Raw genomic sequence first — 20,043 nt, 5'->3', positions numbered from 1 at the left:
GCCTAAAAGGAGAGATATGCCAGTTTGTAGGTTGAAAGACTCAATATTGTAAAAATAAATGTCAGTTTTTTCCAGTTGAGTCCCAGTAGGGCTCACACCAGGGAGTTCAACAGCAACCCCACCCCCACCCCCCAGTAGCTTTCCAGCAAGTATTGTCAGCTTCCCAGTGGGGATTTCTGGTCCCAGGCAGCAGTTCCCTGCTAACCAGACTTATCCTCCTGACTGTGAGCAGCTCTGTCTCAGGCAACCCAGAGAACTTCATCACCAACCAGCTGGCTGCAACCACACTCTCTCCAGTGAGGTCTGAATCCCAGGCTTGGCTCCAGGAATTACCTTCCAAGTTCATTTGTTTCCTAAATACTCTTCTTCAGCCTTTGAGTATTCTTTTATGCCCTTGTAGTAGCTAATTCCCAACTAATTTTTTAATATTGAATAGTCCATGTTCAAATTGCTGTGTGGTTTGTCTCCTGAGTGGGACTGACACACTAGTAAAATTGAAGTTGTACGTGTATAACATGTGTGACCCTGCAATCACATGTATGTGTGTGTGAGAGAGACATGCACACGTGTGGGAAAGTACAAATACAAGAATATCCATAGCAATGTTGTTTAGCATAATCTAAAACTGAAAACAAATACAATTGTTGGTCAACAGGAGACAGATGGGCTGCAGGATGTGAGAGAAAGAGAGGAGTCAAGGATATCTCTAAGGTTTTTCACCTGAACAACTGGAACATAAGAGTTGCCATGTTCTGGGATAAGGAAGTCTGCAAGGGGAACAAGTTTGACATTTGCTGGTAATATCAGAAACCAGTACTAGACTTAAGCATGAGATGACAGGCATTCAAATGGAGGTGTTAAGTAGGCAGTTGGAAATGCAAGTCTGGAGGAACAGCCTGGGTTACCACTGAACCTATATATTTGGGGGTCCTCAGTGCACAGCATCCTTAGAGTCAAGAGATTGGGTAACGTCACCAAATGAGTAAGTGTGGACAGAAGGAGAAGGGGGCCAAAGGATGAACATGGGGGCACTCTTCTCAGATGACTGTCATAGTCTCGCTCCCCCTGCTTCAGTGTCACGACCACTCTCCTTCCCCGCCTCCAAAAGCTCATCTTCTCTCAGCATCCAGAGTGACTGGGATTAGATAACACCATTGTCTGAGTCTCTTCAGTGGTTTCCTGTTGCTCATAAAGTCCAAACTCCTCACCAGGAGTATCTGGCTCCTCCCCATGCCTTCACCTTACTTTATTCTTTCCTTCCTTTGTTCTCTACCGACCAGTTCCTCTATGTAGTGCTGTTTATTCCTCAAATACATGTATCTTTCTCATTTCAGGTCACTTGCACTAGCTGTTCCCTCAGCCTGGAGGGGGGAACCTATCTTTGCAGGGCTGTCTCCTTTTCCTTCAAATTTCAGTTCAAAATACCACCTCTTCACAGAATTTCTTCCTGTGCTCACTAGTCACTCTAACAAGTCACTCCGTAGCACTTTTTCACGGCACTGATATCTGACATTATCTTATTTATTCGCACATTGACTGTGAATCTCAGCTCCCCCATGGCAGTGCCTGGCCGTGTTTACTATTATATATTCCCAGCGCCTCAAAGAGTGATGCCACCTGTAGGCAGTCGATAAATATTTGCTGAATAAGTGAATGAATGACTTATAGGATTTTGCATACTTTTAAGTATCTTTTTTAGCTTCCAAATTCAGGGAGGGACTGCTGGGCTGCCATTTTTCTTTGTCCAGCCTTTATCTTTCTTTATGTCCACTTCTTCACCAGCTCCCCTGTGTCACAAAAGCCCAACAGTGCTGTAAAGATACTAGAAACAATATTTTATTCCGAAGCCTGTGAATCAGAGGATTGTGTAAAGAAGTTACTCCAATCTGAAAGCCTCGACACAGTGACGCGTTGGAATGTGCCCAGTGACTCCAGAAGGGGACTGACTGACACTCCTCCGGAGGAGTCACGCTCGCGCCTGGAGGCTGTGAGGGCCCCAACCAGGTCCCAAACAGCATCTGCTGCAGTGCCATCATGGGGGAGGTTCTGGCACAGTTCTTCATGTTTGTAGGGCTGCTGGTGTGCCTGGTCCACCTGGTGAAATGCGTGAGATTCTCCAAATGTATTTTCCTGCACTTCTGGAAAGTTTCGCCAAGGTCTTTCTTGAAGTCCATGGGACAGTGGGCAGGTAAAGAAAGTTTTCCATCTCTTGTTTTTTTTGTTGTTCTTGCTTATTATCACTGAGGTCTCAAAAGATATATTGCATCTTTTCCTTTTGAGAGCAAAGATGTAATTCCTTTGGGTTATTTTCATTTGGGAGGCTGGAAAGCACGAATGAAATTAGGATTGTCTGAGAAATGAGATGTGGGGCGTCAGGAGGATAATTAGGGAACAATGTGACTCAGTCCTTGCCTGGGTGCTTCTCCTCTCATTCTCACTAGTTGGGTTTTCTTATTTTTGGAGTTTCTGATGATACAAGTAATAGATGCTGCAGAAAATTATGTATCCTCCTCTTCAGATTTTCAAAAGCCCAGGGTGCTTCCATTTTCTTAAAGGGTGTTTCAACATTCTGAAGTCCAATAATTTAAATTCATTTTATTAAAAAAAAATTTCTCTGAGTCCTTTCAAGAAGTGAGGGTAATACAAAATCAAGGCAATAAAGATCTCTGTGGAGACATGTTTTTAAAATGGTTCTATATGGAATCTGGGTCTGGTTTGTGTCCCAAGTAGACTGATTAATTGCTGCCTCCCAGTGGGATTTAGCTCCTGGAACTGCCATGCAGAATTTCAGCTCCATACTGAGTTTAAGGTGAAGGACATGAGGCTATGGTTTCGGCATCTCCTTGAACGAAATGCTAAGTTTGCATTTCAAAGTTGGTGTTATGTGCTGGTGTCAGTCTATCAATAACCAATACTGTGGTCGGGCTGGCCCTTGTGGTTCTTACTGTGATTGCAAGGTGGTTTTCAGCAATAACCATCAGGACACTTTAAAAAAAAAATAAAGGTTTATTACTTTCAGGACCTGGAAATTATGTAGGACACCTGGTGCCACATAGCAAGGTCATGGGCGCAAAGAGAGAGAGAGAGAGTGAATGGGCCTGGAGTTCTGCTTTTATTTTATTCTGGGGTGGGGGCCTAGGGTTTCACACGCTCACTCTTTAATGGTGAATTTAAAACATAAAAGCAGGAATTTAAAGCACAGGAAGAGAAAAAACAAGTGGTCCAAATGGTCAGTTATTGAAATCAATCAAGATTTTTAAAACAAAGGAACCTCATTTGGGGGAGATGGCCTGGCTCTTTACATGATCGTGTGGCCAGCATAGCTTTTATTAGAAATCACCATCTTTAAAGTTGATGCCTCTTTGAAGTTGATGCCTCATTGGCAATCAAAGTCAGGCACTTGCATTACAAAAAAGAAAAAAACAAAACCAAAAACCCAACTGTCAGGTTTTACACTATGGTTGGGCACGAAGAAATCCAATGATTTAAAAAAAAATAAGAATTTGTGTGGCTTTAGAAATACAATGCCCAGGCTAAATAGGAAAGATTGTAAACAGCCTTATAGGGCTGCCAGGTAAAATACAGGATACTCAGTTATATTTGAATTTCAGATAAATAAAGAATCATTTTTCAGTATATGACACCCCCAATATTATGTGCGACATTCTCATACGAAAAAATTATTTGTTGTTTACCTGAAATTCAAGTTTAACTAGGCATCCTGTATCCTTATTTTCCAAAGCTAAAAAAATTACTCTATGAAAATTGTTTGGCATGAATAAAATGCGTTTTTAACTGTTACTTGTTAATCTGGGGAAAGAGAGAGAGAGAGAGAGAGAGAGGATATGTGTGTGTGAGCACTCCCTCTCAGGGCAGTATGATGTCTCCAGTGAACTTGATAAGCAGTTTGAACTTGAATGTTCTGGATCCAAATACTCTGCATCACACAGATCCAAATGCCTGTGCTCTGAGGGGCTTAGTACTCTGCCCATCAGTGTACGGCAAAGCCCTTCTGAGGACACACGTTCTAAAAGAAGTGCATGTGCGGTCATATGTGGTTGATTTCCTAATTTTGTCACTGGTATTCTTTTTATTTTTTTGGCTATGCTGGGTCTTCCTTGCTGCATGCAGGCTTTCTCTAGTTGCTGCGAGTGGGGGCTACTCTTTCATTGCGGTGCGCGGGCTTCTCATTGTGGTGACTTCTCTTATTGCGGAGCACGGGCTCTAGGCATGCGGGCCTCAGTTGTTGCAGCACGTGGGCTCAGTAGTTGTGGCTCGTGGGCTCTAGAGCGCAGGCTCAGTAGTTGTGGTGCACGGGCTCAGTTGCTCCGTGGCATGTGGGATCTTCCCGGACCAGGGCTCGAACCCGTGCCCCGCATTGGCAGGTGGATTCTTAACCACTGCACCACCAGGGAAGTCCCATCACTGATATTCTTTATAGATTTGTGACCCTAAAGTCAGAGCCTGGGTTCAAATCCTGTAGTCATCACTTTTAGCAGTGTGGCCTTGATTGGGTTAAGAACTTTCTCTCCCTTAGCTTCCTCAAATATAAACTAAGGAAAATGATGTTCCCTGAATTATAGGCTTGTTTTGAATATCAGATGAGATGTGGCTGTGGGGTTGCCCATCCACATGGTCTTTCTGCATTTCTGTAAGCCGGACACGGAAGAGCTTTATTGGACCTACAATGCCTATTCCACTTTCTCCCTGAATTCCAGCAGCCTCATCTGTCACCCTCACCTAGACAAACTGATGCCTTCACATTCCCACCACCCGCCATGAAGAAGCTGCTAGTGGGAGCCCTGGTGCTCTGGGGTGTCAGAGCCAGAACCTCATTTCTGGCTTGGAAGCTGTGTTCCGAGGCCTGACCTGGACACTGGGGCAGAGGCAGCACTGAAGACTTTGCTACGCACCGAGGAGGGGGTGGAGGTGGCCAGGAACCTCAGGAGCCAGCTTCCTCCCCTCTTCTCCCTCCAGTCCATCTCATGCTGTGTAATTTAACTTGTAAATAATAAGGTCCAAGTGACTAAAAACAAAACCCAAAAATATAATGCACGGCAGAAAGTAAACGCTCAGTAGGTACCAGCCACTTATTGATGTTATCTTGACTGTAGTTCAGGCCTTGTACTGGGTGAATTTGAGGATGCCTGTGATGGAGGGGAAGGTGAGGCAGAAGACAACAACCCTGAGCAAAGTACCTCTACAGAGTAAAACAAGTCATAAATGTGGAGTCACTTAAAAGTACCCAAATAAACAAGTAAAATCACTGGTAATTATTACAATGAGGGTGCTTCTGCCTGAAGCACTGCCTGAAGTTTTTTAGCTTGGTCTGCTCTCCCTCTCAAGTAAACTAAATGTATACATAGCTTTTGTACACACTTTTGGAAAGCATATCCTCCGATTGTTGGTGCAAAGGTAAACTGCAGATATGTATATACTGAATTGTACTGTGTTTTGAAATTGTGACATTCACACGAATGAAGTTTACCCTAGAGCTCAGTCATTAAATATGTATGTGCTGTTGGCTATAAAAGGACTAGAAGGCCCATCTCATTGTTATCTATTAATCAATAGATCCAGTGAGCACAAGTTCTTTAGGTTCCTTCATGTCACTGCATCCTCTTTTTGCATTTCTGTATTTTCCTCTTTGTTAAGTTCTCTATCTTCAATGGGCTTTGATTGCTGCTGTCCTGTGAGAGTGAGGATAGGAAGTGGGGAGAACTCAACTTTTAGTAGGAACCTTGAAATGTCCTTACAGTGATAATTGGGTGTGTGGGTAGAGAGATAATAGCATACACTGCTTGTCCTTGATGAATTAAGGCTTAGAAATGTCTAAACCCTTCTGGGGTCTGAATAAAATGTTCGCTGGCTAATGTTCTTTGTTTCATTTTGGAGCATGTTTTTCATAGCCTCACCAACCCTTCCCCCCAGACCCCATCCAAAAAAAGAAAAAAATGCTTCATTTTGAACATTTAGTGAAGGGAGTCAAGGCTGGAAACTTCACAGTTGAGCGGAGTAGGGCTGGAGAGCAGAAGGGCAGTGCTTTGGAATATTGTGTCCTAGAGAGTAGGCCTGCAAGAACATGTAGCCAGCAAGAAAGGGGTTTAAAGATTAATTCTATCCTTTAAAACCATTTCTGCTTTTTGCAGTGATCACTGGAGCAGGAGATGGGATTGGGAAAGCTTATTCATTCGAGGTAAGTTGTGTCCCTGGAGACTTTCTCCTCCCCTTTTATTAAACACATCATAGTCACATGACTCCCACCCCAAACACTAGTTTTCTGATTATAAAAGCAATGGACATTCCCTTATGAAGGAAACTATTTTCTATAAAAAAGGAAATTTAAAAATCATAATCTCACCGCCTGGCTACCTTTTAAAAAAAATACAATGATATTCAAAGGTGGCAGTATCTCCCCTTAGGAGTTGTTTTAGGAATTTATGGGGACACTGTTATTTCCTAGGGTAATTGTACCATAAGCATTTATATACTTAAAGCAATAAAAAAATTATAAACTACTTTCCTTTTATTTACCCTTTACATTATAGCTAGGGCATATGTTGATTTAAAAATCATTTGTGTAGGTAGGAGATATATATATATATATATATATATATATATATATATATATATATATATATATAAAACTTTCACTTCAAGAAGATTAATGGGCATTAAAAAATATAAAGAGAGAATCTGATAGGGCTGAGAGTCACTGGAGTGTGATTAGTGTCCTTGAGTGTTTCCTTCCAGGGTTTTTGTTTCTCTGTAGATAGATAGATAGATAGATAGATAGATAGATAGATAAGTAGGTAGTTACGCTTTTCTAAAAATGTGTTTACAGCTTACGTAGTTTTGTATGCCATTATTATTAGTATTATTACAAGTTCGACATTTTCACTAATGAAGTATTGTTTCCTGGAATTCCTATATATTTTCTTTCTTCCTTGTGCCTATTATACTAACCTCTAGCACCATGTAAAATACAATAGAAGAAATAGAATCCTAGAAATTATGAGGATGGCTGTTAAAAATCAACACCTTAAAAACATAATGAAAAGCACTTCAATTATGAAAACTACATTCAACAATAGTGTAGTACTCATGTGGTTTCTTGTTCCTGAAGGCCTGTGTCATGAGAGAGGTCAAATCATCTTCTGTGAAATGAACATTGCAAGGTATATTGGAGGTACCTGATAGATACTTCTGGTTTTCTTTTTAGTTAACAGAGCTGAACCATACCACTTAAAAGCTCCGAGTGCTGGTCTTTTGGGTCTACCCCCCATCCTCCATGCCCTGAAGATAATTTCTTTGGTACTGACATTCTACTTCAACTCTGTTTTTTAATTCCAGCTAAAGAGTTCATCTTTGCTCTTATCCTAATTTGTGTATAGCAACTTTCTGATGATCAGTAGTGCCCAACACTCAGTAGATGAGTGGTTATATTTGAGTGTTGAGGTTGGAAAGACCATGTGCCAAACCCTTTCCAAAGTCTTGTATCTTCCATACCCCAAATCAGAAGGAAAGTTTTTCTAGCTATTTGTGTTAAAACTATATCACCTCTTATATAACTGTTTTTTCACCTTAGACCAGTTTTCTGGAAAGGGTCTTATCTTTCATCTTTCATTTTATCTCTCAGTTCTCTGGAGAACTCAGGTTATTTCTTTATGATTTTCCAGATTCTTTCCTCAAATTCATGCTGACCTGATATACCTATGGCCCCCTTGATATCTTAAGACTCAGACACTTTTCTTTCTTCTTAGAGGAGACCCATGTGCGGATTCCCCTTGGCAATTCATTTCCTTACTCTTTCCAAAAGCAATGGCCTGGGGGTCAGGAGCTATGCGTTCCAGTCCTCATCCAGAAACTAACTGTCTGCAGATTTTGGACAAGTTACACATCCTTTCTGGGCTTCCAGGTCTTTATGAGCACAAAAGATGTCTCCTAAGAGTCTTCAAATTCTAAACTCTGTTTCTCTTCTAGACTAATTCTTGCTTTGCTCTTCTTGTAGAATCTTATTCTCTGTTTCCTTTTGTTCTTTTCTAAGGCTGTGTTACACAATTTTCTGGGATCCCTACCTTTCTGTCATGCAGGATTCCCTCTCTCCCAGAGAGCCTGTTCTTGTCTCCCTGTTAATTGCTGCTTCAAGGAAAGCAGTTCAGAGTCTGGAATGCTATGGATTGTAATGGTTAAGAATTCGAGGTTGGGAATGGATCAGATGTCCGTTCAAACTCTGCCTCCAATATGCTCACTGCAGAATTTCCACATCAATAAACTGGAGGTGATGATAATTCCATCTGGGCTTTTGTAAAAGTTAAACGGGATGAGACGGGCAAAATGCTTTGCATAGAGCAAGCTCTCCAAGTTTAGCCACTATTATTATTGGATATTTAATCTGTGTTTTCTTTCCCATATATTGCTTTTCTCTTTCTCTTCTTGAGAAAGAAAATGTGTTGTACTTACCCATATTTTTACTCTTTCTATTCTTTCTTCTTCCCTGATGTTCCAAGATTTTTTCTTTTGTTATTTCCTGTCTGTTTAGAGAAGTTCCTTTAGTTGTTCTTCTACAGTAGCTCTGCGGGTGACACATTCTTTGTTTTCCTGCATCAGAGACTGTCTCCATTTCCCCTTCATTCCTGAAGGATAATTTTGCTGAATATAGGATTTATAGTTGGCAATCCTTTCCTTTCAGCACTTGAAAAATGTGTGCCACTTCCTTCTGGCCTCTATGATTTCTGATGAGTCTGATGTTATTCAAATCATTTTCCCCTATAGGTAAGGTGTTGTTTCTCTTTCATTGCTTTCAAGATTTTTTTCTTTGTGTTCAGTTTTCAGGAGTTTAGTTATGTTTCTTGGTGTGGGTTTCTTTGGGTTTATCTTGTTTGAGATTCACTCAGTCTCTTGAATCTGTAGGTTTATACCTTTTCACAAATTTGGAAATTTTTCATTCATTCTTTCTTCAAATATTCTTTCTGCCTAGCTGCCTAGCCCTCTTCTCTTCTTCTGGGACTCTAATGACACAAATGCAAGACCTTTCTTATAGTCTAGTGGGTCTCTGAGATGCTGTTCATGTTTTTTCAGTGTATTTTTTCTCTGTTTAGATTGGGTAATTCCTGTTTTTTTATCTTTAAGTTCATGGATTCTTTCCTTGGTCTCTCCATTCTGCTATTGAGCCCATCCGTTGAGTTTTTAATTTCACTTTCTGTATTTTTCAGTTCTAAAATTTCCATTTCATTTTTCTTTATATCTTCTATTTCTTTGCTGAAATGTCCTATTTTTCATTTGTTTTAATTGTGTTTGTGATTGCTCTCTGAAGCATTTTTACGATAGCTGCTTTAAAATTCTAGTCAGATAATTCTAACATCTCTGTCATCTTGGTGTTAGCATTTGTCCATTGTTTTTATCTTACTCAGATTGAGATCTTCCTTATTCTTGGTGTGATGAGTTTTTTTTTTTTTAATTGAATCTTGGACATTTTTGGTTTTATGTTATGAGACTCTGGATCATATTTAAATCTTTTGGTTTAGGTCTGTACTGACATTGCTTCAACAGGGGGAGGAGGGGGTGCTTTTTCCTACCAGGTGAGGTAGAAGCCCAGCTTTACTACTTGGCCTCCTTTGGGGGGTGCTGCCTCCTTGTTACTGCTGGATGGGTGTAGGAGTTCTGGCTTCTCATAAGCCACTCTGGATTTTCGGGGCAAGAGTGCATCCTTACTGCTCCCCACAAGCAGTACTTGGAGGAGGTGGTCTCACTATCACTGCGGTGATGGTATAAGTCCTGAATCTCCACTAGGCTTCCTCTGTCATCATCCCAGGGGAAGGAAGAGGGGAGAGAGCAGAAGGGGTGCTCTGGCACTGTCAGGTGGAAGTGGAAGTTCAGGTCTCTGCTGACATGGTGGGTGGGGTGGCTGGGATGAAAGTTCCAGCTCCCTGCTCATCCTTCTCTGATGCCAACCTGGCAGGGGGTTGGAGTCCTTGTTAGGACTCAACCTCACCAGAGTGGAAGTGTTAGCTCCCCACTCAGCCTTTGGAGGCAGGGGTGGCAATAGGAACATAGATTGTTTTTTTTGAGTTGTTTGTCTGGAGTACGACAGTTATTGTCTAAAGTTTTCTGCCTTGCTAGGCTGCCAGTTTTTGGTTCTTTGGTTAGAGAGAGCAGGCTTTTATTGGGACTTTTTATGTCTGCACTGTTGGTGTTTCTGAATATCCAGCTTCTCCAGCAATAAGTCTGGGATATATGAGGCAAAAAGAAAACCCAGGAGACTCACCACCGGTTTCCTCAGGTCTCAAGGCCCATAGCTGATCTTCTCACTATCCTTTGGAGTCTTCTTATATTTATTTTATGTATTATGTCCAGGTTGCATGTTTTAGTTGCATTTCATGGTAGAAATAGGGACTTTGACTCCAACTTTCCAGTAGCCTATTCTATATTACATTTTAACCTAATCTGTATTTGTATTTAGAGTGGCAATAGTGACTTTGCCTCCTTTTAAAGGAATTTCAAGCATTATTGGAAGCAGCGTGAAAAAAATTGTGGAGAGGGATGGGCTGGAGGAGGAAGGACAAGAATGGGCCTGGTCTTCATGCCTCTGAAGCCTCTGCTTCACTCTGTATTTCACACCATTTCCATTCCTTTGGCACCTGAATTCAAGCCCCTTATTTTATTTACTGCCACACAGAAGAAGCCCTGTCTTCCCTGGCATTCCCACCACCTGTTATAGATTAGCAGCAACAAGCACCTTCCTTGACCTAGGCCCTAACACACAGCAGAAGGAAAATGGTCTATTCATCACAGCAGCAGTCATTCTTCTTTTAGCACAGTGCCTGGCAGGGAATTCTGGGAGAGGGCGTGCTTCTGGGGCTTAATTCCCTGAAGGGGGGTGGTGGCAAAACCCACGTATGGAGCCTGTCAGCCTGGACATTCTAGAAAGAAGATTGAGCCCTGCTCAAAAGGACAAAGAGAACATGCTGGCCCAGACCACCAAGTGTTCTCCGTGCCCCCCTCCTGGCTCAGACCACTTCACATGGAACCTTTAAAAAGTCTATGGCTCTTGGGCTTCCCTGGTGCCGCAGTGGTTGAGAGTCCACCTGCCGATGCAGGGGACACGGGTTCGTGCCCCGGTCTGGGAAGATCCCACATGCCGCGGAGCAGCTGGGCCCGTGAGCCATGGCCGCTGAGCCCGCGCGTCCGGAGCCTGTGCTCCGCAACGGGAGAGGCCACAGCAGTGAGAGGCCTGCGTACCGCAAAAAAAAAAAAAAGTCTATGGCTCTTGAGATAAATGGCACAATTCAGGAGAGGCTGGAAGCACACAAGGCAGAGAGCATCCTTTGTGTTGAAAATGCAAATTGTTTTCCATTTAATGGACAATCTCCCCCTCTGGAGGCTGATGAAGTGAATTGTGAGACGAAGGTGCTTAATTCTTTAGCCATCCTTTGATAGATTCCCAGACTGAAAATGAGGGCTGGAGGTGGGGGTGGGGAATTTTCCAGGAGAGAAAGAGAAGACTTCATGATATCACTGGCCTTAAAATGGGACAGTTCTTATTTTTTTATCTTTTAATTTTCTATTTATTTTTAAAGTTTTAAGATAGACTTTATATTTTAGAGCAGTTTTAGATTGACCACAAAATCTTGCAGAAGGTACAGCAAGTTCCCATATACCCCTGTCTGCACACACACCCCAGAGTGGGAAGTTTGCTACAGTGAACATACACTGGCACGTCATTATCACCCAGAGTCCATAGTTCACCTTGGGGTTCACTCTTCTTGGTTTAGTTTTTCCGTGGTGGTTGTTTTTCAGGGGAAAGTGTGTTACAGGCTCAGCTGAAGATGAGTTTCTCTTAGAGAACCTGTTTCCCACCTTCTCCTTTGCTCAGTCTGGTCTGAATGAAGCTTTCTTTACCTAGGGTCAGTCAAAATTGACACAAAAGTCTTTGAGACATTTTCTGTGGCTTATTTCTTTTCCATAACTGTGTTCCAGCCAAAATGTCTGAGTAAACTTCTTTTTATGTCATTTAAAAATATACTAGGAAATCAACTATTTAAAGGAACAACAGATGCAGAGTATCACCCTTAATTACATTCTATATACGTCTAGATATTGATTGATTGTCCTTTTACAAAGTGAAACCTCACTAGATAGGATCCAGGCCCGGGGTGGGACTTGTTATAATACTTTATGGCTGAAGATCAGCTGTTAGACTGAATATAATTTACTTTAAAATACTTCAGCATGCATAATATGATATGCACGGGAATCAGTTTTTTATTTTAAACAGCTTCTTGAGATATAATTCATGTACCATAAAATTCACCTGTTTTAAGTGTATCGTACAATGATTTTTAGTAAATTAACCAAGGTTTTCACCATCGTCACCATCCAGTTTTAGCACATTTCCATCATCCTAATAAGATCGTAATGAGATCACTCACAACTGGTCACAGTTAATCCCCCATTCCCATCCCTAGTCCTAGGCTGCCACTAATCTTTTCTGAACACTTCATAGGAATGCCGCCACACAATATGTAGTCTTTAGTGCCTGACTTCCTTCATTTAGCACAGGATTTTTGAGGTTCACCCATGTTGTAGCATATGTCAGTGGTTCTTTCATTTTTATTGCAGAATAATATTCCATCGTATGGATATACCACAATTTGTTTATTCATTTACTAGCTGATGAATGTTTGGGTTGTTCCCATTTTTTGGCTATATACTATGCTGCTGTGAACATTCTTATATGCTTGTTTTCATGGACATATGTTTCCATTTCTCCTTTTTTTTGGCTGCATCGGGTCTTCGTTGCTGTGTGCGGGCTTTCTGTAGTTGCGGCGAGCAGGGGCTACTCTTTGTTGTGGTGCACAGGCTTCTCATTGCCGTGGCTTCTCTTGTTGGGGACCACGGGCTCTAGGCGCACGGGCTTCAGTAGTTGTGGCACACGGGCTCAGTAGTTGTGGTGCACGGGTTTAGTTGCTCCACGGCATGTGAGATCTTCCCAGACCAGGGCTCGAACCCATGTCCCCTGCATTGGCAGGCAGATTCTTAACCACTGCACCACCAGGGAAGTCCCTCCATGTCTCTTGGGTAGATTACCTAGGAATGGAATACAGCACCACACCTAGAGGTGGTGTGTGTTGAGTTTCTTCTACTTGCCCCTCGGGATTCACCCTCCGCCCTTCTTCGCCCTGCTGTGTGCCCTAGGAGGCTGCCCTGCACCAAGGGCCTCAGATGGCTTCTGGTTTCAGTGGGGTTTGGTGGGGGTTGGGGGACACTGGCAACAGGTAAGAGAGAGAGAGAGGAGTGTGAGGTTGGGTTCCTTTCTGCTCTCTCCCCGTGGGCTGGCTGTATCCCTCTGCTGAAGGCCGCAGCTCTGTCAGGCAGCCCTCTCCACCCTCTGGTTCTGGTAACTGTTCATCCCCCAACCCTTTCAGGTTCACAGGTGACAACAGCTCTGCCCTTATTAGCTCCAGAATCTCGTGGGTTCTCTACACACTTAGTCACACTTTGTAAATCATCCTTTTATTAAACTCTCTTCTAGGTACCCAATTTGAGTGTGCTGTTTTTGCCAGGACCTTGGCTAAATCCAGGTTTTAGTTAATTTTTAAAGATGCTAAATTAGAGTTCATCAATATCTGTGCTTTAGCTAACCTGACTTTCATTAGAGGGTTTGCCCCTTAGCCTAAGAGATGTTATAAATAATTTTCCTGAGGAAGTGCCTTCCAAGATATGTGGATTAGCTAGAGATATTGTACAGGTACTTCTGCCCTCCTGTGAGCAAGGATGTAAAATCTGTGAGCGTCGCAGAGTGGTGTTCTTGGCCTTTAACTGATTTGGCCCCATGTCCTGCTGACAGTGGGGGATTCTCTCACCCTACCCTGCTAGAAGTTTGACTGCACTCTGCCCCCAGAACATTATCATATCTGCCTGGGATGAGCCTTCACAGAGTGCCTAAGGGACAGAAAGCTGGGACTCCACTGAGCTATAAGAATAGGTTCATGACTATTTAGATGCCAGCTTACTAACGAATGTTTCTGTTGGTAGGATTTGGTCTGAGGCTTGTTTAAATCTTATAACACACCATCTGCTGGCTGGTTGTTGGGGAGGAGATCTGTAGCCAAAATCTATCTCTAATTACTGGAGGCAACAAGAAAACCCAGTGATTATGAACAACCAAACAGGCTTAGGTCAGAGAAAGACATAATATTTAATGCCTCCCAGGGTTCCAGCCATTCAGGGTTCTAGTCAGCTCTGCCCAGTCCTTAGGAGCATGTGCAGCTGCCCTGGTCTGTACAAAAAGCAGCCCAGCTGACCCCAAGCAGCACCAGCCCCTCTGGCCTCCCAGCTCATCTCAGCCCCAGCTAAGCACAATACAGCCCCATACAGCATCTACTCACTTCACATCCCCAATTCTCTTTTAAAAAGCACTGTTACCTAATTTTCCTGTATTTATTTAGCTTCTTTTAGCTTCTTTTTTAAAATTAAACTTTTAATTTTGAGATGATTATAGATTCATATGCAGTTGTAAGAAAGAATACAGAGAGATCCCATGTACCTTTTACCCAATCTTGCAAAACTATTCTACAACATCACACTCAGGATATCAACATAGATACAGTCAAGATGCAGAACATTTCCACCACCACAAGAACCCCTTGTGTGGCCATTTTATAAACACCCCCACCCCCTCCTTCCTTCTTTCCTCCCTCCCTCCCTTCCTCCCTTCCTTCCTTCCTTCCTTCCTTCCCTCCTTCTTTCTTTCATTATTTCTTTCTTGACGTATAGTTGATTTACAATGTTGTGTTACTTTCTTGCTGTTTAGCAAAATGATTCAGTTATACATATATATATACATCATTTTTATATTCTTTTCCATTATGGTTTATTACAGGATATTGTTTCCAGTTTTGGGCAATACTTATAAAGCTTCTATAAACATTTGTATATAAGTTTTGTGTGAACGTAAGACTATTTTTTCTGGAATAAATGCTCAGGAGTGCAATTGCTGGCTGGTATGATAGTTGCATGTTTAGTTTTTTAAGAAACTGCTAAACTGTCCCCCAGATTGTTTGTACCATTCTCACCAGCACTGTATGTGTGGTCCATTTTCTCCACATCTTCACCAGCATTTGGTGTTGCTATGTTTTATGTTAGCCATTCTGAGAGCTGTGTAGTAATATCTCATTGGGGTTTTAATTTGCACTTCCCTGATGGCTAATGATGTTTATGTATACATTTTTAATTCAAAGAAGTATAAGGAAGAAAACAGCAAAAAGGCCATCATCTCTTTGCCCAGATAATTTCTGTTAAAGATAAAATAATACAGGCATAAAATGAGAAAACTCAAGCAGCACAGAAAAGCATACAAAGGGAAATAAAGGCCTCTCCTCCCTCACCCCTGCCCTTACCTGGCCCTTCTCTGTAAAGGTCACCAGTGTTCACAATGTCTTGAGATTCTTTTCAGAAAAGGTAAAGGAAAACCATGGCTATATTCATACTTACCTGTCGACATGGATGTTGATAGTACAGAGTAACTTCAGCGTAACAATCCAGACACTTTCCTGATTAGTGGGTGGCTCTGTCCAGTTCCTTCTGTCTTGCTTCTTGTCTATCTTATAAGCCTTTGCGCTACTCTTAAAGGCTGGAGCTGGGTCATAAGCATGTCTGTGTCCTGCAGCCCACTGCCAGCACTCAGTCCTATGGCCAGACATAGGGCAAGAAAGGCCAGGAGTGTCATCTAGTCACATGCCCAGGAAGAAGGAAAGTAATTTATAGTCTCCTAGCAGAATTCACACCTGTATGTTTAGTTTTTGCCCACATGAGCACAGATGGGATCCTGCTTCACACAACCATAAACCCTCTTCTAAACTTTGCTTTGTCCATTAAATAATGTAATATGGAGATCTTGCCACAGCAAAGGCATACAGATGGCCTTCATTCTTTTTAATGGTTTCAGGGTTATCCTATCCCAGGGATGTACTATGTCTCTTTTATCGGCCTCTTAGGGATGGGCACTAGGGTTACTTTTGGTTTTTGTAGTTACAAATAATGTTTCAAGACACACCCTTGAAGATAAACTTACACATATCCAAGTATACATCCCTATCAGTAAGATGGCTGGCTCATTGGGTATGTGCATTTAAATACTGGATACCATTGCCAGATGGTCCTCTATATGATTGAACCAATTTTAACCCATCTTATATTACTATAAATTTTAATACTTATATACATATATATGTAAACATTATAAAACTTACTTTTTGTCACTTTAATATATATAAACATGCATTCTTGGCTATTAATGCCCACAGAATGCTAGAAGCAAAATATATGACTAAAGATTGTCTGGTTTAATTGCTCCATATCTGGGCAATTCTAGTGCCACCCCCAACGTCTAGGATGGTATGGATGCTACAAGCTCCAGTGTGACAGGCAAGGCAGTTAGAATGCTTCTCAAGACAGCGCTCCTGTCAGTTACAGGTAATGGCACAGTGTGGCCCCTTGCATTAAAATCCCTTGCCTTAGCCCAACCCAAGAAAAACCAACTGCTTTGCTCTATTCTTGAATATTATCACACCTTTACTGTCAATATATGATGGTGTCTTATGCCATTTCAGGAAGGAAATTCTTCTTCCTAATGTCTAAATTACCCTAGTCTAAATTACTCCAGCTGCACTCTAAGCTTATTCTCTTTCATCTTCCCTTAAATGAAAGCATCAGCTTTTAATTATTTTTATGTTTCCTTGGATTCACTGCTTTGTTCCTGTGTGTCTTCACTTCAACCCTATACTTTCTGAACCAGGCTTTGAGTATCCTCAATTCATTGTAGTATGTCATGGTTGTGTGTGTGCGCGCGCACGTGTGTGTGTGTGTGTGTGTGTGTGAGAGAGAGAGAGAGAGAGAGATGTATCAAACAAGAGTGTACATAATATCTAAGTGTGGTTACAAAAAAAATTAAAATGAGTACAGTGTCTCTTATCACCAAACTTAAGAAATAGGGCATCACCAGTTTCCTTGAAGTTTGTCATATAGGCACATGTCATGCCTTTGTGTTTCCCCTCCTCACTCCCACAGATGTAAGCACTATTAAGAACGTTGTGTTAATAATTTCCTTACTTTAAAAAAGTTGTTACACATGCGTGTATCCCTCAACAACATTTGGTTGCATCACTTGTTTTGAACTTAATATAAATTGATTCATATGTCTTCTGTAATCTGCTTCTTACTGATCAATATTGTGCTTTTGAAATTCATCCGTGCTGATGTGTGTAGAACCTGGTTCATTCATTTTCAGTATTGTATAGTATTCCATTATATAAATTGACCCCATTTAGTTATCCATAGTAATTTAATTCACAATGGCAACAGATAAACATAGGATATTGGTGGCAGGAACAGCTAAGTTTCCCCCCAAATCCCTATTCTCCCATTGTATAAAGTTGTAGCTAGTAAGTGGCTATCCAACCAGGGAACTTCCCAGATTCCCTTACATATAGCTGGGGCTATGTGACATTTTTCCAATGAAATCAGGCAGAAACGATGTGTGTCATTTCTTGGTCAAGGTGGTTGAGGGAGGGGATATATCTTCTCTACCCTCTTCTGATCCTTGTACTGGCTGGATATCAACAGCTAGGGCAATCTTAGAAACCTGGTGTTGAAGGTGGAAATGCCTTTCTCAGCTGTGGGTCCTGAAGGGCTGTGTGGACTAGAGTCTGTTATACAAAACAAAAACCAAACTTCATTACGTGAAGCCACTGAAATTTTGGAGTTATTTGTTACAGCAGCTTAAGTTATCCCAACTAATGCAAACTAACAAGAAATGTCCAAGATTTACATGAAGAAACTTCTAAAAGTTTTAGAAGAATGCATAAGATCTGAATACATGGCATAGTACGGATAACTGATTAATGCAAAGATGCAACTTTTCCCTTAAATCTCTCTAATTTCAATATAAAATGTTAAAAAATATAATCTTATCATTTACTTGGAAAATTAAACTAAGAAGATAACACAAGAACATTTTGAAAGAAAATAATAAATCATAGGGACTTCCTGTATGAGACACCAGATATCAAAGCCTATTATAAGATTATCAGAAGTGGCACTGGCATAGAAGTTAACAAATAGGCCAGTGGAACAGAACAGATAGATTAGAGACAGATCCACGTACATATGAGAATTTGGCATAAACATTTCACATCAGGAAAAGATGGACAAATAGAAAATTGTTGCCAAAACAATGAGCCACCCATTTTGAAAAAAATAATGCTAGATGATTTCAACCTCACACTATTCTCAAAAATAAACAACAACAACAAAAAATAAAAAACTACAAGTGTTACAGGAAAATGTATTTATATCCTTGAAGTTAGGGAAAATCATAAAGGAAATTCTAAAAAAAAATAAGGAAAATATTCACAAACTTGGTAACATTAGAATTAATGTTTTGTAATGTATGGAAAGAACACCATAAACAAAGGAGAAAATAATTACTGCATATATAGTAGGCAAATAATTAATACCAAGTATATGTAAAAATAAAGCTCCTACAAACTTATAAAAAAATGACAACCCAACAGTAGAATGGGCAACGGGTATATTCTGGTTATATCCAGACAAAACTATAATTCAGAAAGATACATGTACCTCTATGTTCATAGCAATACTATTCACAATAGCCAAGACATGGAAACAACCTGAATGTCCATCAACATATGAATGGATAAAGAAGGTGTGGTACATATATACAATGGAATACTACACAGCCATAAAAAAGAACAAAATAATGCCATTTGCAGCAACATGGATGTGTCTAGAGTTGCAACATACTAAGTGAAGTAAGTCAGAAAACGACAAATATCATAGCATATCACTTGTATGTCTAGAGTTGCAACATACTAAGTGAAGTAAGTCAGAAAATGACAAATATCATACGATATCACTTGTATGTGGAATCTAAAATATGACACAATGAACCTATCTATGAAACAGAAACAATCAGGGGCATAGAGAACAGAGCCGTGGTTGCCAAGGGGGAGGAGGTTAGGAGAGGGATGGATTGGGAGGTTGGGGTTAGCAGATGTATGCTTTTATATACAGAATGGATAAACAAGGTCCTGCTGTATAGTACAGAGAACTATATTCAATATTCTATGATATGTACCATGTCTTCTTTATCCATTCCTCTGTCAATGGGCATATATACAATGGAATATTACTCAACCATAAAAAAGAACGAAATAGTGCCATTTGCAGCAACACTGATGGACCTAGAGATTGTCATACTGAGTGAAGTAAGTCTGACAGAGAAAGACAAATATCATATGATATCACTTATATGTGGAATCTAAAAAAAATGGTATGAATGGACTTATTTACAAAACAGAAATAGAGTCACAGATTTAGAAAACAGACTTATGGCTACCAGGGGAGAAAGGAGGGTAGGGAGGGATAAATTGGGAGATTGGGATTGACATACACACATTACTATATATAAGATAGGTAACTAATAACGACCTACTGTATAGCACAGGGAACTCTACTCAATACTCTGTAATGACCTATATGGAAAAAGAATCTAAAAAAAATAGTGGATATATGTATATGTATAACTGATTCACTTGCTGTACAGCAGAAACTAACACAACATTGTAAATCAACTATACTCCAATAAAAATTAAAAAAAAATAAACATACTGGGAAAATTTAAAAAAGAAGATGCACTTAAAAGTTCATTGATGACGAATGAATAAACAAAATGTGGTGTATGCATACAATGCAGTATTATTCAGCCTTGAAAAGGAAGGAAATTCTGACACATGTTACAATGTGGATGAACCTTGAGGACATTATGCTTAGTGAAATAAACCAGTCACAAAAAGAGAAAAACAAAAAACAAATAAACAAAATATTCTATGATAAACCATAATGGAAAAGAATATAAAAAAGAATTTATATATGTATAACTGAATCACTTTGCTGTACAGCAGAAATTAGCACAATGTTGTAAATCAACTATACTTCAACAAAAATTTAATAAAAAAGGGT

General features: G+C 40.6%; 1 protein-coding gene across 1 annotated transcript in view; it reads left to right on the top strand.

The window, feature by feature from the left end:
- Positions 1–2,034: 2,034 nt before the first annotated feature.
- HSD17B3 (hydroxysteroid 17-beta dehydrogenase 3) overlaps positions 2,035–20,043 on the top strand; it is a gene marked incomplete at both ends in the record, with an annotated part of 37,317 nt that continues 19,308 nt past the window's right edge. Inside the window, 2 exons of the mRNA XM_082657281.1 lie at positions 2,035–2,188; positions 6,150–6,196. Coding sequence (XP_082513407.1) covers positions 2,035–2,188; positions 6,150–6,196 — 201 coding nt within the window. The remainder of the gene's footprint in view (positions 2,189–6,149; positions 6,197–20,043) is intronic.

This window comes from Grampus griseus (genome assembly GCF_964374135.1).
Source record: "Grampus griseus genome assembly, chromosome: 6".
NCBI classification, from domain to species: Eukaryota; Metazoa; Chordata; class Mammalia; order Artiodactyla; family Delphinidae; genus Grampus; species Grampus griseus.
The sequence above is the reverse complement of the archived record's forward strand: the minus strand, read 5'-3'. Positions and strand labels throughout refer to the sequence as shown.